General features: G+C 51.4%; 1 protein-coding gene across 3 annotated transcripts in view; it reads right to left on the bottom strand.

Moving 5' to 3' along the window:
- Positions 1 to 20165, bottom strand: part of CELF5 (CUGBP Elav-like family member 5) — a 58260-nt gene that overhangs the window by 10102 nt on the left and 27993 nt on the right. Inside the window, exons 3-6 of one of the 3 annotated variants that reach the window (XM_044998768.1) lie at positions 18057 to 18108; positions 5251 to 5379; positions 4717 to 4796; positions 3418 to 3564 (exon numbers count right to left, since the gene is read on the bottom strand). In XM_044998768.1, the coding sequence (XP_044854703.1) occupies positions 3418 to 3564; positions 4717 to 4796; positions 5251 to 5379; positions 18057 to 18108 (408 nt within the window). The remainder of the gene's footprint in view (positions 1 to 3417; positions 3565 to 4716; positions 4797 to 5250; positions 5380 to 18056; positions 18109 to 20165) is intronic. The other 2 variants (XM_044998769.1, XM_044998770.1) reach the window with 2 other exon arrangements.

Raw genomic sequence — 20165 nt, 5'->3', positions numbered from 1 at the left:
ATGTGCTGAGCTCTAACTCAGCACAAGCCCCGTCACTCGAGGCTGCTCACGGGATTGACATTCAGAATACGTCTACAAGGGCTCTGCTAGCAGATCCCTCCCCGGTACGGCCCCTTCTGCAGACGATGGCGGGGGCACTTCGGAGGGTGAAGACTGCAGAGGCTCACGACACCCTGATGTAGCCAGCGCGAGAACAGGCCAGGATCCCACCTCCAGAGAGAGGAGAAGCCGAAGATCAGGCCAAGCCTAAGGTCCAAGGGAAGCAACAGTCCAAGATTAAAGGCCCAGGGCTGGGCCACAGTCAATGAGAAGGGGGAAGGCCAAAGGGAAGGAAAGCAGAACAAGCCAAGAGTCAAGGAGGAAAAGGCCAGGAATGAAGTCAAGGAGAAGGAGTGGGAGGCAGGGCCAGTCAAGAGTGAAAGAGAAGACGAAGGCCAAGCCTAAAGTCAAAGACCTCTCACGCCATGACCTCCCTGAAGTCCTGCCCCTGCCTACCCCACAACCTAACACACACACCAGAAACGAGCGTGGACAAAAGCCCCCACTGCGCCAATGCCGGCCCCCTTGGCTAGGATCTCGTTACAGCTAAACTAGGTGAAGGGTGGCCAGTAGTTGGCCAGGGGAGGTGGAAGCAAACCCTGGGGTGCTGGAGAAGGCGATGCTGGTAGCTCAGGACAAAGCACTGTCCCGTCCAGGTCCTTACTGAACCAGTGTCCCAGGTGCAGGGTGCTGGTGAGAGGAGGAGGCGTCGTCATTTGAATGACACGTAACACCAAGGTCCCGACCGGTGCTGGTCGTTACAGATCCTGCAATCATTTCCCCTGAGAACAGTCCACTAGCCAATCCTGGCCAATGCCCAGCTCCCTGAACTCCCCACTGCAGTTCCAGTTTGACATAGACGGTGTCCTTCCTGGCGTCCTGTCCTGCCTCCTTGGGTGCCCCGTTGAATGAGCAGAGGTGGCTGCGTTGGGGGGAGGGTGCAGAGCGAGTCCCCGGCGGGTACAATTTGAACGGAGAGCCATGTAGACTACTGACATCACTTGGGGTTAGGACCAGGCAGCTTTTCCTCCCTCCAAACTCAGACAGGGTTCTTCCCTCGTGTGTGTGTGTGTGTGTGTGTGGCAGGGAGGGGTCCATGGGACAAAGGGGACTGAATGAAGGTTGCACCTCACTCCAAATTTTTTGCTCCAGTGTAGCCTTGAGCAGGTCACTGAGGGTACGTCTACACTGCAGTAGAAGACCCGTGGCACGGCCCCAGCTGACCTGGGTCAGCTGACTCAGGCTTACGGGACTTGGGCTGCAGGGCAGTGTGGACATTCGGGCTTGGGCTCTGAAACCCCACGGGGGGGCTGGGTCCCAGAGCCCAGGCTCCAACCTAAGACCAAACATCTGCACTGCAATTTGTAGTCCCACAGCCCGAGCTCCGCAAGCCCCAGTCAATTGTGCCAGGCTCTGAGACTTGGTTCTGTGGGTTTTTTATGACAGTGGAGACCCATGTAGAGTCTCTCTGGGCTTTTCTACCTTATATGAGGTAGTCAGCTGACTTGAAGATGAAAATAACCAACCAGAATTGGATGCGCCACAGGAAGGTAGGATTTGCACTGCCAGATGGGACCATTGGTCCATCAGGCTTGGAATCCTGCCTCTGACAATAGTCCAGATCCCATTGAAAATAACACTAATGCCATCATACAGCTCTTTAACAACAGCGTTCCACTCAGGTAGCCCTGGTCTGCAGCCAAAGGACCTGAGACCCCTGCAGTAGGTCTTGAGTCTGAAAACATCCACTCAATGTGCAGCGGCAGTCAAAAAAGCAAAGAGAATGCTGGGAAAAATTCAGAAAGGGATAGATAATAGGATCGAAAATATCATGTTACCTCTATATAAGTCCCTGGTATGCCCACATCTTGAATACTGTGTGCAGATATGGTCGCCCCAGCTCAAAAAAGATATATTGGAATTGGAAAAGGTTCAGAAAAGGGCAACAAAAATGATTAGGGGTATGGAACGGCTTCAGTCTGAGGAGAGATTAATAAGACTGGGATTTTCAGCTTGGAAAAGAGACGGCTAAGGGGAGATATGATTGAGGTCTGTACAATCATGACTGATGTAGCGAAAGTAGATAAGGAAGTGTTGTTTACTACTTCTCATAACACAAGAACTAGGGGTCACCAAATGAAATTAATAGGAAGCAGGTTCAAAACAAATAAAAGGAAGTATTTCTTCATACAATGCACAGTCAACCTGTGGAACTCCTTGCCAGAGGATGTTGTGAAGGCCAAGACTATAACAGGGTTCAAAAAAGAACTAGATACATTCATGGAGGACGGGTCCATCAATGGCTATTAGCCAGGATGGACAGGGATGGTGTCCGTAGCCTCTGTTTGCCAGAAGCTGGGAATGGGCGACAGGGGATGGATCACTTGGTGATTCCCTGTTCTGTTCATTCCCTCTGGGGCACCTGGCACTGGCCACTGTCGGTAGACAGGACACTGGGCTAGATGGACCCTTGGTCTGACCCAGTAGGGCCATTCTTATGTTCTTATGAATCTATCCAAGGCTCAACCAGCCAGGAGAGAAATATAGCAGAGCCAGGTACGTTCTCCTTGATTCAAAGACTCTCCTAGCCACTGCAGGACACGTGATCGCACCAGCAAAGAGAGAAACACTCCAGAACCAACTGTGTTGGACTAGATGCTGGGATTTTCCTGAGCACTGCAGCAAAAGCTAAGAGAGAGAAACCCGCGAGGACCCGGCTTGCTAGGACTCACGACCCACCATGGCACAATCATTCCCAAGGGCTAAGAGAGCAATACGCCCAACCCAGGGACACTGCACCGGATGCTAGAGGAATACACCACAACGCGAAGACTCTGCATATCCAGGGGACAAGTCCCAGGCATCATGGCTCCAAACTGCTCATAAACCTCGGGAAGGTCTACACGGCAATCGCGGGGTGTGACTGCGGCTTGCGCTGACGTTTCCAGGATAAGCTTTAATCTAGCTAGGCTGGGTCCCGGAGCAGGGAAGAGCAGCACACCCGTTAGCACAGGGTAGCCTGGGACTGCAGCGTAGACAGGCCCTACCAGAGAAATACACCAGGGCACACTTGAGCTGTCTCCTAGGACTCCCAGACACTTCAACCGGTCCACTAGCTACAGCAGGCACTGTCCTGAAGCAATACATCACAACTCAGAAATGGGACCAGATCTCTCCTGGGGGACCGTCGGCCAACCAGTCACACCCACTAGGAGAAACGCACCGGGGCCGGATCGTGTGTCCTGCAGCACAGCCAGCACGACAGGCTGAGAAGGGAACCCAGGAGACCACAGCAGACCGCTCCGGGAGCCGGTTGGTCTCCGCCAGCCCTGGCCTCCGTGGTGTCACGCCACGGCGATAGGGCCCCGCGATACTCACAGCCTGCGCGTACGCGCTGTACGGGCTGAACGGCAAGGTGAGAGACGGAGTGAAAATCCCCAGCTGCCCCACCATTTGCTGCATCCGACGTAGGGTCCTCTCCTTATCGGTGTCAGCAAACTTCACGACTAGACTGGAGGAGGCACCCTATGCACAGAGAGAGGAGACAGAGAGACAGAGACAGAGACAGAGAGAGAGAAGAGCACAGCAGTGAGGGCATCGGGCGGCGTTGGCGGGAGCGGCAGCACAGAGAGGAAGAGAGGAGGAGGGTCAGCAGAGCAGCAAATGTCAGAGTGAAAGGCTCCGGCTGAGATCCGAACCCGAGAGCTAGGGGGAGCCCTGCCCAGACACACAAGCCGGTGGACACAGATACAGACACGCACACAAGAAAACGCGGTTGCTGCCGCAGGGATGCCCAGCCGCAGGTGCAGCGCCGAGCATCCGGCTGTCCTCACACCCACACGACACACAGCCGCAGATACCGGCAGTGAGGTGACAGGGAGGCACCGGTACAGCACTGGCGTACAGGGCACATACACACAGCGGTGTATGCAGGCAAACAAGCGACACATGCATCCTAGGATAACAACCGCCTGAGCAATGCAAAGTCCCACCGCGCCCCGGGTGACACGGAGAGAGAACACACAACGACGTGGCAGCCATCGCTCCGGCACACAGGATAGACGTTGTTTCCCGCCCCCAAACATGTACGGAGCATGTACACCCATGCACACCGCACCCCAGAATACTCACAGTCACACCCCCTCTGGACACAAACGCATGCTCCTTTCTACACACACCCCAGCCCCGGGTGACGGAAAGGCAGACAACAGGGCACGCACACCGCCGTATGTCCAGGCAGAGTAGATACAGATGTACTCTGTCCCAGGGCACCCCTAATCACACCGACCCCAAATCAATCACAGATACACAATCTAACATCCAGGTAAGAAGGCGGCACATCAGGTCACACACAGCCACATGCCTATAGGAGCCCAAATATACATACACGCCCTGCCCTGTCCGCGCACAGTCAGACCTACCGCGGCAAACACGACACCACGACCGCCACCCCTGCCTAAGATAGTCAGGCTGATGGGATACACTGGGCACACACAACCGAGCGCGCAGGCAGAGCAGTAACACATATTGTACCCCCACACAGGTCACAAGGCATGCATGTGCCTGTTGCTCTGCTGAGCGGTGATGGGGGTTCCCAGCCACCGCTGGATGGGGAGCGGTCACGTGAACAGAGATGGGGAGCGGGGGGCGTGACGGGTACCTCGGACTCATACTCACAGGCATCGTCTGGCTGCCGTGCAGTGCGTGGATTGCTGCTTGAGCCTCTGTGTGAGACGAGAACTTGACAAAGGCGCAGCCTGGAGAGGGACAGAGAGCAAGGGAGACTGCAGGTGAGAGCAAACCCGAGAGGGACGCCGGGAGCCAGGCGCCACCGGGGAGCGGGCCCGAGGCCGGATCCGAACCGGCCCAGAGTCTGAGCTCCAGATCCTGCTGCTCAGGCCGATCCCTACAAAGCATTGCAGGGCCGGGGCCAGGAGGACAGAGGGAGGCAGGAGGCTGGCTTGGCAGGTGCTCCAGCTGATTCAGGCAGACAGCTGGGCACATCAGCGCGTGCGGACCCAGGGACTCGCCCCAAGCCATGTTCCCCCTCTCCGAAGCAGGCTGCCTGCCACCCTCCATCTTTGGCTGGGAAACGGCCCTGCCTCAGACCCGCCCAGCGCCGGGGTGGAGTTGGGTGCGCCCCAGGGCGCAGAGACAGCAAGGCAGAGGCCTACCTGTGGAGCAGGCATGACAGACAGAGGAGGCTCGCACCTTTACTGTTGCCATCAGGTCCCCGGAGCACGGTACATTCGTCAATGACCCCAAAGGGTTCAAAGAGCCGGAGCACGTCATCCTCAGACTGCTGCTTATTTAGCATCCCCACAAACAGCTTCCTGTCCCCTAGGGGCAAACACAGAAACATCAACCTTCTGTGAGTCTCGCGGCTCAGAGGACAAGGACACGGGGCATCCGGCCTTGGGTATGTAACACACAGGGCAGGTGAGTTACTTTCCTTGGGCCACAATTCATCCCGGACAGCAATCCAACGAGGTTCCTGGGACACCAAGCAGGGATCCAGCCCCCTAAGGGTTAATAATAGCTCCTTCCATCGGAGGATCTCAAAGCACACTGCAGACGTTAAAGAGTGAAGCCTCCCAGGCCCATCCCCTGCAAGGCTGGCATTAGCCTCCCCACATGGCAGGTGAGGAAACGTGATTTGCCCAGCGTTGCACAGCAGAGGTAGGGAATGGAACCCAGGAGCCCTGAGTTCGAGTTTCCTGGTGCTCACGACTGGAGAGGGACTAGAACCCAGGGCTATAGCTCCCAGCCTCCGCAGGCTTTAATCACTAGACCCCCCTCTCCTGCGTCTTGAGACAGAAAAAGAACCCTGGTGTCCTGGCTCCCAGTCTCCCACACTAGAAATGTTGCCAAAGGGTTGGCACTAATGCCAGGGAGATGGGTGGCTGCGGGGCCAAAGGGAGGACAAAGATCCCCTCCCCTCCCTCCCACTGTCCACAGGACACGTCTTGAGGGCTCAGCACACTCTGGCCCTGGGGGGAGAGGGGACGAAAGGCACATGGCTACATTCACGTTAGGCAGCGAGTCGCTTCGGATTAGTTTTAACTGTAATGGAGAAACTCAATTCAAGGTTAACCTGGGAGAGTTTATGGGGACGGGGAGGGGGGGAGCGGAAGTGATGACAACAACGGGGTGCCTTCTTCCTGTTCCCACCCTCCCCTACTCCCTTCTCCATCACCCCACACAAAGCGGCCCCCCAGCTGGCCCGAAGCCCAGGCGCCGATGCTAACATTTTACAGCCGGGTGTCATTAGGCCGGAGAGAAACATGGCGTCTGCTTGCGTTGGAAGCATGGAGCTCTGGTCTCTGGATCCCACCAGCCGGTTACTCATAGTGCCTGACCCCAGGGACAATCCTGCCCCCCCCGTCCCGCAGAGGGGTCGTGTCACCGAAACGGTTAAATACGCCCCCTGGAACGTGCATAGGAGAAACGCCCCGCAGGGAATGGCTGTGTCAGGATGAGGTTTAGGAGGAGCAGCGAGGGAGGATTCCTTATTGTTAGTGACAGGATCAGAGGGGCCGGCTTCAAACAAAACCAATTGAATGTGACGTGTGTCAGGGAAAATAGAGACGAGGCTGCTATCTGCTTGAGAGTGCAGTGACCTGAAAAACAACAGGTCTGCAAGCTACAACAGCACAGGGGAAGTGTGTGTGGGGGGGGCTTTCGTGCTGCGGGCAGCACCCACCGGCTTAGAAAGTGGCTCCCCACCTAGGTAACCCAGTGCTCCGTCCCCTCCTCCCCACACACACACATGCGCATGCACTGGGACACGTGAGGGGAGGGCCCACACGTGCCGGCACACACTTACACAAGAGCGCATTGGGAGACACATGCGCACACCCCTAAATAATAGACGTGACCACACATGGGCTCGTGCATGCCCGGCAACATGCGTCGCCCAGTGACTCCGCGGATGCTGGCCGAGCCACGTTTCCAGAGAGCGAGTGAGAGAGACGTGCAGACAGAAAGATCCACACTCCTGCCGTACAAGGCAGCACGCGGAGACAGACGTACAGCTGCACGCACACAGGTGCAGTCACTCACACAAACACACGGGTCTCATTCAATGTCAAGGTATTTTCATGGGACACGCTGCCCTCTGATCAACTTGATTGAAAGGGTTAAAAGTCACGGGTCTGGCTCTTGATTTACCACAGGGTGGGTGACCAGAAAATCCAGCCCCATTTTTTTTAAAGACAAAGGTTCCTGACCAAGGCTGTTTGCAACGCTCCAGCGTATTAGAACTGCACAGAGTTTTCAACATTTCCATTTGCTTGTTGCTGTTTTACCCTCGTCTCTGCCCTTGGACAATGAAAATAAATGGGCCAGTTTCATGTTGGAGGGCCTAGTCACGTTCATATTATTGTGAGTATTTACTATTTGTATCACTAGCAACCCTACTCCAGAATCAGGACCCCATGATGCTAGGGCAGGGGTAGGCAACCTATGGCATGTGTGCCAAAGGCGGCACGTGAGCTGATTTTCAGTGGCACTCACACTGCCTGGGTCCTGGCCACTGGTCCGGGGGCGGGGGGGGGCTCTATATTTTAATTTAATTTTAAATGAGGCTTCTTAAACATTTTAAAAACCTTATTTACTTTACAGACAACAATAGTTTAGTTATATATTATAGACATAGAAAGAGGCCTTCTAAAAACATTAAAATGTATTACTGGCACACGAAACCTTAAATTAAAGTGAATAAATGGGGACTCGGCACAGCACTTCTGAAAGGTTGCCGACCCCTGTGCTAGGGGCTGTACAGCCACCTAAGAAGGAAGACAGCCCCTGCCCCAGACAGCTAACAGGCTCGGTGCTAGTCAGGAAGCAACAGGTGGACAAGACAAACAAGTGGGGTGGAGCGGCTGGGGTAACAAAAGGAGCAGAGTATAACAAACAATTGAAATGTTCAGGGTCTCATGCACACGTACGAATGCTGCAGTGTCAGGGCTGCAAACACCACAGGGCGTATCTTTAAAAGCACATCAGTGCTGGATCGACCGGGGAAAATATCAGGATTGATCTGAGACACTGTAAAAAGTCGGGGATTTTAACAAACACCTAAACTTTGGGACAAAACTGACCTGCTGAAATCCCTTTAAGTACATTCCTCAGACACCCAGTGCCAGGGGCCACTAACCAGTCCCAATTTCTCCTCACCAGGCTATCCTTCCTGCCCAGAGATGGTCAGAATGGGATGGGGCAGCAACTGGGGAGATTTATATTTTTTTTAAAAAATGTTTTAGGTTCATAGATTCCAAGGCGGGAAGAGACCATTGTGATAATCTAGTCTGACCCCGTGTAACACGTTCCCCAATAATTCCTGTTTGAACGAGAGCAGATCTTTCAGAAAAATATCCTATCTTGATTTTAAAACTGCCAGCGATGGAGAATTGGGTTGGGATTTGCTGTTGCAAGATGATTGGCAGTTTGGATCTGGATCTAATTTTATCCAAAGCGGGATTATTTTTGGCCAGGGAGGAGGGAATGAATGTGGAAGGGGAGTGAGAATTTCAGATAAACTGTTCCATTTTGGGGCCTGTCCCATATTTTAATGCAAATGCCTGTTGGCTGCAATTGTCCCAGCGAGAATGATCCTGGGCAAAGTGATATTCCTTTGGAACCATGAGGCACTAACTTGTATTGCACATGTGTCGAAAGGGGACACCATCAGCTTGAAAGCAGTCAGTTTAAAAAATCAATTGCAAGTCGTTTCAAGTTCTCCACCAGCCCCCTGAGTCCCCTGGATATTTTGTTATGGTTTCACTATCACATTTTTCCTGTTGTTTTTTTTTCATAAATGTTCCTCTCTGTCTTGTCGCTGCATGAAAGACCCACACAAACAACATCTAATGTTTCCCACTCTCCCAATTTTATCACACATCTTGCAATATTTCCTGGGGGCATTTCTGAAATCTCCAGCTCTGGGAGTCCTGTGATTATGTGTGAATCTTGCTTTCATTTTTTTTCTTAAATGTAAGCTTCTATCCCTCCTAGTTGTGGCGTAAAGCTTGAAAACACGAACCCTTAAAGACCCAAACATCAGAAAGCAAATAAAACAATCTCAACTTTTTTTTTTTTGGAGCCTAACTTATGAATGCTGGGAATTGGCAATACCGCAACAGGGGAAACTGACAAAGGACGATATAGGGGAAATGTTATCGTCATTTTCACTTAGTGCTGTTCAATACACAAACTGGGGGGAGGAGAGAGAAATAAATATGTCCCCCCTTTAATCCTTTTCTGTTAACAATGGTAAGTTAACAATGTGGAAGACTTTTATTTTGATGCCGTCGCTTTAATTAAAAATATTTTAATGATTAAAGCAAACGTCTCATTCCCCCCCCACCCCCAGCGCCCAGCCCAATGTCGCAGCTAATGTTCTTGATTGCATTTTCCTGGTAAAAGCTGCAGCTCTTCTCCAAAACTCCTCACCTGGCTCCTAGTCCCTTCCTATTATGGGGGGGTGAGGGGGGGCCTCAGCAATCACTTTGAAGCTGAGCATCACTGACTGAGCCCGCATCGCCCCCAGTTCTGCAGCTGGCCAAGCCACCAGGAGCCCCTGACACCTTGCAATGGTTAGAACAGCCCCCTGGATCTGAAGCATCGAGGCTTCTGCATTAGTGCCCTGGCCCGTGGAGCTTTTGCAAGCCAAGCTGCAGGTCTCTCTCTGTCTCTCCACCTTCTTTCTAGCGCTTCTTTTTCACCCTCTGATTGGCAATTTCCCAGGCTGTCCAGCAACCACGAAAATTGTCTCTTATCCCCGACTGTTGGAGTTTGAGTTCCCATGGAAACCCATTCTCGGGCAGGCCGTCATTCAGGCAGGTTGGGGAAGGGAGGGCGCAAGGAGGGGCCTAGCGCCGAGTGGATTTCTGATGGAGCGATGACGAGGAACACTGGAGGGTTTTAAGGCTGAACGGTTCAGCCATTAGAGAGAGAAACAGCAGGGGAAGCGGCTCCTGTTTAAAACCCAGTGGAATTAGGTCATCTGGCCAAACAGCTGTTGGCGGGGGCGGGGGCGGGGGAAGAAGAGCAGGGATGGCTATGGGAGAGGGAGGCGACCCCCTTGCGCAGCCCGTTACGGATGGGATGGTTCCCACGATAAATCTCACTGGGAACGCGGGGAGCGTCCTCGTCACTAATACGGTGCTAATGGGCTCGGGTAAGCAACCGCCAGCAGCTCAGAGCAGCAGAGCGTTCAAGCCAGCCCACGCTCCCTGCCTTGCAGTCGCCAAAGAGGGACCCACCCGGGTGCCAATTGTCCCTCTCATTCAGGGCCCTCCTCTCAGCAGCGGTGGGATTCAGGGGCCAGGCCTGAGCCCCGGTCTCCACAGCAGGCCACGGGGGGGGGGAGGCAGTCTCTGAGCCACATGAGGCGGAGACCAGGGCGTTCCTTCCCCAGCTCCAGCCGGGTGGATAATTCACTGCGATGATGGTTTTAAAGCTGCCCCAGGCCTGGCTTTTGTCCTTTTCTTCTTCATCATCATCATCATTATTTTCTAAAATCCCTCAAACTCATGTAAATTGCGGATTATTTTCCCCTGCTCCGGCCTCCCTGTCTCGGTCTCTTTAGCACTTCCCTTCTCCTCTGCCCTCTTGCCCTTTACGGTTTCTTTCCTCTTCCTCTTTGCTCTATTCTTCCCCCTCTTCTCATTTTATTCCTTCCCTTTTTCATTCCCCCCCCCCCCGGTCCTGCAATTTATTCTCTCTTCTCCCCTTCTAGCCCTGCTCTCTCTCCTCCTTCGCTCCCAATCTTTCCCGTCTCTCCCTAGCCCGCGTTCCTTTCCAACTCCCCCAGCCAGATCAAAGCAGCTTGATTTCACCCAGCTCAATTTCCCACCCAGCCCCCTTTAGCCCCTCCCCAGCCACGCCATTCTGGACAGGTGTCTATGCCGCCTTCATCACCACCGCAGCATCTGAGCACCTTCCAGCCGTGCATTAAGCGCCATGACTCACATCTGTCACATGTGGTTTGTTCTCTCTCTCTCATCCTCTCCCCAGGGGGAGAACTGGGTGTGCAGGGGATGGGCTTGCTTTGGTGGGGGTGCGGGGGTTGTTTTGAAATGCAGGATGCAGCTGCGTGTTTGTCGGAGAGGCGTGCTGTGCTGGCCACGTGGAGCGGAAGGTTTAGGATGAGCCCTAATTCCTGGGGAATTCATGCCACAGCTTTGGCCTGCTTCCCAAGAAAGCTCTGCCTCCTGCCCAGACGAGCTTTCCCCCTACACTAGCCCTGCCAGGCTATCTTGCAATTCTGGAAAAGCGCCTTTCCTTTCTCAGGCTCCAAGTGACTGCCTGGAAGATGTGTTCTGTAGAGGTTTAATAACATCATCTTTGCAGTAACTCCCATCCGAATACACTGATCTAACCCATAAAAACCACTCAGTTTGGGACAGATGGGTGGCCAGGAGTGAATTCAGTTCCACCAGTGGACAAAAGATGTCCTCAGTTAACCTGTAGGGCTTGGGTATGCTATGCAGCGCAGCAGGCTCCTAGGGCATTGGATGTGCCATATCCAATCACACCGCTAGTCAATCAACCCTAGCATGCTGCTTGCTGTCATGGCAAGAGTAGGGGAAAGATTCCTCTCCCAGTCATAATGCACCTAACCAGTTAGGTAACATTCTGTGTGCAAGGATGTATGTTTAACAGTGCATGTCACTCATGTGTGTGGCACGTTGGAGTCAGGAATATAACGCTAATACTTAGCACGTCTTAAAGCACTTTTTATCTACAACACCTCGGTCAGAGAGGTAAGTATTGTGAGCTCCCGTTTTTTTAACAGATGGGGAAACTGAGGTACCGAGTGATTTATTAAAGGGGCCGTGTCAGGACAACGTGGGCTAAAAAAGCTGAACACCCACAGAAACATTTTGAATGGTTTTTTTTTAAACTTCCAGGGGGAATCTTTTTATTTTTAAAGAATAACATCCCCCTGTTGTGGCAGAGGCTCAGACCCTATCAATATTGAGAAAGCACCAAAGACACTGACTAAGACAAAAGTAAAACAGACAAGCCCAGAGGTGCCAGACCCTTTGTGCAGGAAGGGCTGAATTCCAGAGATATTGGTTCAGGCTCTCTGCAGACTCAGGCAGAAAGCCCTGCATCGGTTCATATTTGGAAGGTTAGCTGTGCAATCGTGAAGCCTAGAAACTTTTTTTTTCATGAAAACTGGGATTCTGCAGAATCCGAATACGCCGTGAGAGTCACCCATATCCACCAGACGGGCCAAGTGTCTGCCACCACTGGACTAGTCCGTTTGTAGAAAGTGAGCGAAAGGCTAAAAGTCTAAAATAATGAAAACGTAATTTGATTTTAATTAGTTCCCCCCTCCCCCTTTTTAATAATCTAGGGTATTCAAAGAAACAGGAACGGAACATAAAATATAAGCTGAGATTTGCACTTTAAGTGACTGGTCTAAAGCCACTGAATCAATATAAGAGCTGAGATTAATCAGAGTGTAAGTGCTGGTTGGGGTAGGAATCGGTTGTGTGTTGTGTTTGAAGCAGTGCACAACAGGGTCCTGGTCCAGGACTGGGGTTCCTGGGTGCTGTCATAATACACCTCCCAAGAACTCAGAAGTTCCTGGCTCCCAGGCAACACCACGCCTCTGAGCGGAGGATTCATGCACACAGCTGTATCGGATGTATGCAGGGAGCTCTCAGTGTCCAAGGATGGCTGAAACCTGAGACAAAGGCCCAAATAGACACAAGGAAAATAAACAGCTGGGGAAGATTCAGAACATGCCGCTCCCTGTTTTGCAGGGCCCCGATTCTGCACTGGTGACGTCACTCGTTTACAAGAGACAACGTGAGAGAACCCCAGGCTTGCACGGGATGTGGGACAGGACGGCTGAGTAGAAAATATGCAGTCCGAGAGGGCACCAGGCCAGTGGGAGGCAGAATATACTGAAACATGGTGCCTGCCATAGTTCAGCCATGAAAAGGCCACTCCCCTGGAATCTCATGAGGCAAGTTGGCTCTGGTGTGACCCCAGGAAAGTTTTTCTGGGGTTTCTTTCCAATCGATGGCAATAAATGGCACAAAACTGCTTTGCCCACACTCAGCGTTGCTCTCCAAGGGGCAGTGGGTCTCCATCGCTGTGTAAGACCGCTCTAGCCCGATCTGCAGATTGTGTTGCGTCTTCTCCAAGATTGGGGTTCCCGCAGAAGACCTTGGAAATAGTACTCTGATTGCCAGTTCCTAGATGGGATGAATCCAAGAGTGTGGCCCCGGCGGGAAAGGGTCTGAGGCGCAGCTTGAACTCTGTCAACTGGCTGGATCCGTGTGCCCCAGATGTGCACAAAGAACAAGCCGAGAGGATGTCAAGGGGCACCCACCCCTGGGGTGTTAACATGGTTACAAACCACAGAGGTGAGATGCAGCCTTGAGATGAGAAAAAACAAGCTGGGGTCCAACAGCAACCCCAGGAGCTGCCCCGGCATGGTGCTTGGGGATGTCCTGTTGCTGGGAAACACCCGGTTTGGAATGAGAATCAAAGCTAACGTCCAGACTGCTTGTGGTCATTAACCATCCCCTGGCATTCTTCACGAGCTCAGGGCACTGAGCCCCAATATCACGGCCAAATCCGTGTAGCAGAATCTACATCCTGCCTCTAGATTTCCCACACCATTTCGGTTAGATACAATATTCATCTCCCTGCCCTAAACTGCAGGGTGGCTATTAAGCGGCTGCTAAGTTCCAGAGGTGGCTGTATTTCAGTGGTGAGTGAAGCCATCCCCGTCCATCGTCATAAAGCTTTGAGCTCCTTGCTATGGAAATGCAAGATATTATCCCTTCCCTGCAGCTGAGAGAGAAGCAGCCCAGGTCCCTGCTTCAGTTCTGGCTCCCCAGCCTTCATCCTCCTCTCCATCAAGGTCTCTTGCAGGAGGCCAGGCATATCTGGGGGTTGCTGTTTCAGTCCTTTCGCTGGGGGATGGAGTTTCTCTGGTCCCTGTGTCCATGAGGACAATAGACAATATCCTCTGAACACAGTTCCTGCTGTATCCCTATGATGCATGATCACTGGAGAAGCAACCTCATTGAGACGGTGCCCAGGTGGGAGGCTGGAGTCTGACACCCAGTGTGAGGTGGCTGGGATTTCATTCTAAGAGCATTAGCTTTGTTTAAAAGGCCAGGACCACGGTAGATTATGGGAAGCTGCAGTAACTTTTTGCAGAGGGTTTGCATTTGTATTGTGCGCTGCTTAGGATTCCTTCTCCTCCCTCCCTCTCTCTTCCCTGCAGACTCGGTAGTAAACTCCTTTGCTTGAAACCTGACAGGGAAACAATAAAGTCCATCTCCTCCTGCCGTCTGCACGAAAGGAGCTGGGGGCATCTCAGACAGATGGGAGCTCTGCTGCGCCTGGGCTGATGGGAACTTGCTCCCGACTCCTCATTTATTCCTGCACTGTCATTCCCAGACAGGAAGGAAGATTTGCAACGTAAATACAGGGAGGAAGAGGAAAGGAGGGGACATTTCTCTGCCTCCCTTGCAAGCCCATTGGCATTAACGGCTGCAACTCAGGGCAGAATGGACCGTTGGACTCAGGGAACACCCCGGACCAGTGTGAGGGGCGGGGGGTGGTAATAAAGGAAAACATCAAGAAAGGAAGCAGTGCTGTGCTGGAAAAGAGGAAGGAAAAGGTGGCTTTATGCCAAGGTTGTGCCCTCTGGGTTCTGGGCTGCCCCAGGCACTGGTGTGGAAGACAGGGGTCAGTATGGACCTCCTAAATGCAGGCAGGACTTTGGATTAAATGGCCGTAGTCTTGTAGGATGGATCTAAGCAGAACCTAAATGAGAATCACTATTTTTCTCCCATGCCACATGCACACACTTCATTGCAAACTCCCCATTACCTCTTAGACCTCGATAGCAAATTCTCCTTGTCACAGTGAAAAGCTGCAGGCGAGTTCTGGGCCTCCATCAGTCCCCCGCCCCCCCCCCCCCCCGCCCCAGAAGTGGCTGCGTTTCTGTGTTGTCATGTGTATATAATTTGTAGATTTATCGGAGAAAATTTGAAACAAAATTCAGAGACCTAGAAAATCAAGACTTCTGCCTTCCGGCTTTGAATTTCTAAAAATGGTCCAAATTTTCAACAATAATAATAAGAACAGGAAAAAATGCTAGTGAATGTCTTTTTCAGGTTTCATCTTGGAAAAACTGGAGCCTTTTGGAATGGAAATAGGTCCCGCACCCAAAAAAAAAGGATCTTGTTTCCAATGCAAAACAACTTCCAGCAGTTTTGAAATGCAAAGCCTTTTGGGCTGAAAATCGATTTGCATTTAAAAAAGTGAAATCTTTTTATGTTGCATTTTTCTTAAAATGTGAAAAATGGCCATTTTGGCACCAATATCATGAGACGGTAGGGAAACATCCTCCTCTGTTTCAGAGCTGTGAAAATGGAAATAAACTTTTTTTAAAAACCCACAAATTAAATAAACATTTTTGACTCCTTTCTCCCTTCTCTACCAGCGACTGCGATGCTTTGGGATGGAAGTTGCAATAGAAATGTAAGATAATATTAATATTTAATAAAACCGTCACTAGGATATTTTTTTTAAATAATAAAGATCTTGCTGTAGGGAAGGCAAAAATAATTAAGCACCAGTTTGTGATACTCTGACTCCATTTGACTAGTGCTTTCCCCATGAGCATTGGCCCACCGAAGTCAGTGGCACTACTTTGCAGAGAGTAATAGGCTATGGGTTGTAACAGAATCATAATCTGGTCCTACACAGGGAAAGAAATGTCTTCTGCAAACACCACTGGCAGCTTTGAACTCAATTAAATGGTCTAAGAAGCAGCACGTCTCCTTTTGCTCCCCAAGGAGCAAAGTGGGGACATTAATTATTATTATTATTTTGACCAGCCACTACAGCGTACTTAGCGCTTTTTCAAACATAGACAGATGCACGGTCCCTGCCCAGAGGAAATTATGGTCCAGCACAGATGCAACAAGCTGAGGCACAGATTGGCCCTGATCCTGCACTCGGCTCCATCCAGGTGGATTCCTGCACTGATGGGGCCCTGCGGGGGGCAGAAATAAGTCTCAGACTACAGCATCGGGGCCTTAATTAGGCACGGCAGGATTCAATTTTCAATCGGTAAATGTCGGCGATCGTCGTCAGCGTCTCTCCCCGCTCATGTGTTGCGGTCCTTGGCAGAGTTCCCTGGGCAGCTTGAGAGGACGAGCTGGCTGAATATTAACTCCACCCTTCCCAACACATCAGCAAGCTCTTATTTGGGCATTCAGCTTTCTGGCTGCCTAAATCCATGTGTGCTCAGAAGCGCAGGTACATGGTTCTAGGCAGTGCAGCCTAGAAGAAACAATCTTTTTCCTTCTGTAAGGAAGAATTTCCATCACTGATAAGGGACATTTACAGAGAGGGGAAGTTATTTTTTTTTTAATCTGGCTTGAGGGCTTAATAAATGGGTATGAGTTTATCTTTCTATTTATTTGTGCATGTGTATGGCTGGACTTGTGAACGTAGCTCATGCCTAGTGTTGGATGTGGATGTTTTTATGTATCTCTGTGGTGTCTGTTCGGGTGTCCATAAACTTGTCTCTCTGAATATGGCTACATATTAACTGTGTACCAGAATTTGTGTGTGGTATCTGTGAGCATCTGCGCATGGTTACGTGTGTGTACGAGATTTTGTAGCTCAACAAAGACTTCCATAGCCAAAACCAATGGGAGTTAGGCACCTGAATCCCTTTGAAGATCTGGGCTGAAGTGACTTAGGTCACTATTCCACACCTTGCTTCCTACAGGCTTTATGGCTTGGATTTTCAGAGCAGCCTAAGGGAGTTAGATGCCTGAGTCCCATTGAAATTTGGAAACCTAACTCCTTTAGGCTCATCTGAAAATCCCAGCGTCCGTTTGGAATTAAGGACTATTAATAGCGGACTATTTTTTATTTTGATTTCCTGCTGATGCGAACATTTAAATCAATACAAACAAAATACTTGGAAATAATCCTTGAAAACAAAAATCAAATCCTTTCAATCCTAGACACGGTACATGCGATGTTCCATTCTAAAGGGAAAAACAGCCCCACCCAAATTCCGCCAGCCCTACCACATTGCTTGATAAGGCAGCACAAGCAAATGAAGAGAAGGAAGGATAGATGCAGGAGTGTGGGAGGAAGGCGAAATGGACGGTTAAGGCAGGGAAAAGCAACAAAAAGGATCTGTTCATTTGCGACGCCAGGGGGTTACACTTGCTCCAGCTGAAGAATGGCATCTGACAGGGGCGTGATCTCCAGTGTAAATTAACGCAGCTCGCCGCATATTGCAGCTCATAACCGCTTAGCATATGTTACTGCTGTCATGTTAATGCTCGCTAGGCCAAGGGGCTAACCTGCACCGCTGAGGAGAGCTGTGCGAATAGCTATCGGCCGTACCGAAAAACCCCTGTTTCATTTCATTTCTGAGGGGGTTTTTTTTACTTTTTTTTTTAAATAAAAGGAAAACAAATTTCTAAACAAAAATTCATTTCGAATGGGAAAATGGAAAAGTTTTGATATTGCTTCTGCTTTTTTCTTTCTTTCTTTCTTTTTTTTTTTTGGACTGAACAATTTGAGCCAATTCGCCAAGTGGTTTGGTCAACCCAAATCTGCATTTTTCATTGAAAAAAAGGTTCCAATGAAAAAACTGGCCCAGTGCTATGCCTGAGCCTCCCGCAAACGTCCCCATCATGCTTCCTGTTCCTCCTGCCAGGCCCCAGGGCCGACGGTCTGCACAGTTCCCAAGTGGAGCACGTGGAGTGTCGGCCTGGAGCCCAGCAGAGAAGCTGTGAGCTTGGATGAGGCTTGCAGGGGCGTACTCAGACATGGAGTGTTTCACCAAACCAGGAGCCAAACCCAGGCCCGCAATCACCCGCCGGGGCAGGCCATAAACGCTGGGTCTCTCTGCCTAGCAAGAGTGGGCCAGGAGGGCACCTCACAACAGCTGCCAGCTGCCAGCCAAACGACCAGGAGGAATAACAAGGAGAGATGACAACTACCTCCACGGCTCTCGCTGTCCGCCGGCTTCACCTGGATCGGACGGGCCATCTGCAACGAGAGAGAAAGACGGGGAATGAGACACCGCTGCCCGCCTGCCAGTCACACGGTGGCGCCAGCAGCACCGGGGAATTCAGCAGCACTGCCCGAGGGTGGAGAGATGCAGCTGGGAATATTACCTCCTCCCCACACTGATGCTCTCGGGCCTGTGCAGCGGTATAAGCCCGTGGGCACCCCGTGCCCAAGTACTCTTCCATTAGGAGCCCCTCCTCCCGCTGTGCCAGTAAGTGCCTGTCATGCCCGTGTGGAGGAGTGTCCTGGGGATGTGGAGATCCACAACTGCAAGCCAAGACCCATGACATGATTGCAAGCCAGGACCTGCAGAAAGGCGCCAAAGCAGCTTCTTTCAGATCTTCTGGGAGGAATGCAGCCCCCACCCCTCCCTATCCTGGCAGTGCAGAGAACACCCCTCCTTTAAATACACATAGCCTGTACCAAGGAACCCTGCATCTTCCAGGCAGCGGATTGCTGGCTGAGAAAGACTCAGGGCCTTGAAGCAAACACTTCATCATTTCAGAATCTAATACCCAGGGCGCAGTGTGGCCCAGTGGTTAAAGAACAAGCCTGGGGACCTCTGAGCTATTCCTAACTCTGCCACTGACTCAGCATGGCCTTGGGCGAGTCACTTAATTGTGTTTCCATTTCTCTCTCTCTCTTTCTGTAAAATGCGGGGAAACAAGACATCCGTAACAGACAGGGGTGGTGTTTCATTAATGCTCCTATGGGGAACTGAGATCCTTGAGGGAAAACTCTAGAAAAGGAGGATTATGAACCTCTTTTAAAGACGGTGGTGACACCTCAAAGCATCATCCGCACAGGAGAGGAGGAGATTACCTAGTGTCACAAACCCCTCCAGCTCTAAATGGTGTTTGGGCTCAGCACTCGTCTCACTAATGCTGATCTAACCTGGAGTGACTCCCGCAAAGTCAACAGGATGAGAGGACAATTAGGTTATTATGGGCACCGGGGGGGAAATTTTCAAAGCACCTAAGTGACTAAGGAGACCGAGTCTCTTTTCCAAAAGCACATCTTGTGCTTGGGAGCCTGCGTCTCACTGAAAGTGAATTCACAAGCAATATACCTTCTCCTCCCTCGAGGAGCCCAAAATTGGAGGCCAACGGCCTCCACAGTTAGGATCTCTTGCGCAAGAGGCTCATTTCCATAACTACGTGAGAAAAATCCAGCAGCCTCAGTCCTCACTCGAGGAAAGCTCCCATTGACTTGAGTCGGTAACATTTTTTTGCCTGAGCAAGATCTGCTCACATCCTAGAGGATTGGGTCCTCGACTAAGTTCGGTGGTTTAAGGCACAACCATGATGAAAAACGTATAATGAAGTCGAGTGCTAAAAAGTTATGAACTGAAGTCTATAAAGAGACTCCCCCCACTCACACACACCCATTGCTGAGAGATTCCAGCTCCAAGTGACTGATTGATCACGTGCTTTGTGACTCAAAAGAATTCAGCGTTCTGGTGCTTCTGCTCCTGGGTCACATTTCCAGCTGTGTCAATGTCCAGGATGTAACTGCAGAAGACCATCCTTACCTGGGCAGAGAGATTGAGCACCTGGCTGCAAGCTTGTGCCCAGTCATCCAATGTGCATGCACAAACCTGATCTGTATGCACAAAGGCTGCATGTATTTATGCAGGCGGACCTGCTGGGGCCAGTAGTGGAAAACACTGTTCCCAGCCAGCGCCCCTGAGGTTAGTGGTTTCAGCTAGACAGGTGCAGCTCTCTTTTCAGCAGCTGGTCAAACCAGGGAATGAAGAGTCTGCCTCTGGCCAAAGGGGTGATGAGTTGGAGATGGAGACCACACAGAGGGGAGCTACCGGGCCCTTTCTGCAGGAATGGGGTTCTACCTGCTGGCTGACTGAGAGACAGATGCACAGACTTGCAATGCCTCCTCCATACCATGCGCCAGTGCTTCAGCGCACCAATTCGGAACAGTGCTTTTCCCTCTGCAGGCAGCACTATCATCAAACCCCAAATGCCCCCCGCGCCAGCTGACTGTTGCAGTCCCCTGCGGCATCCCGGGACTTTGTTGGCTAA

Source organism: Mauremys mutica, chromosome 24 (assembly GCF_020497125.1).
Source record: "Mauremys mutica isolate MM-2020 ecotype Southern chromosome 24, ASM2049712v1, whole genome shotgun sequence".
NCBI lineage: Eukaryota > Metazoa > Chordata > Testudines > Geoemydidae > Mauremys > Mauremys mutica.
This window is presented reverse-complemented; position numbering and strand designations above follow the sequence as displayed.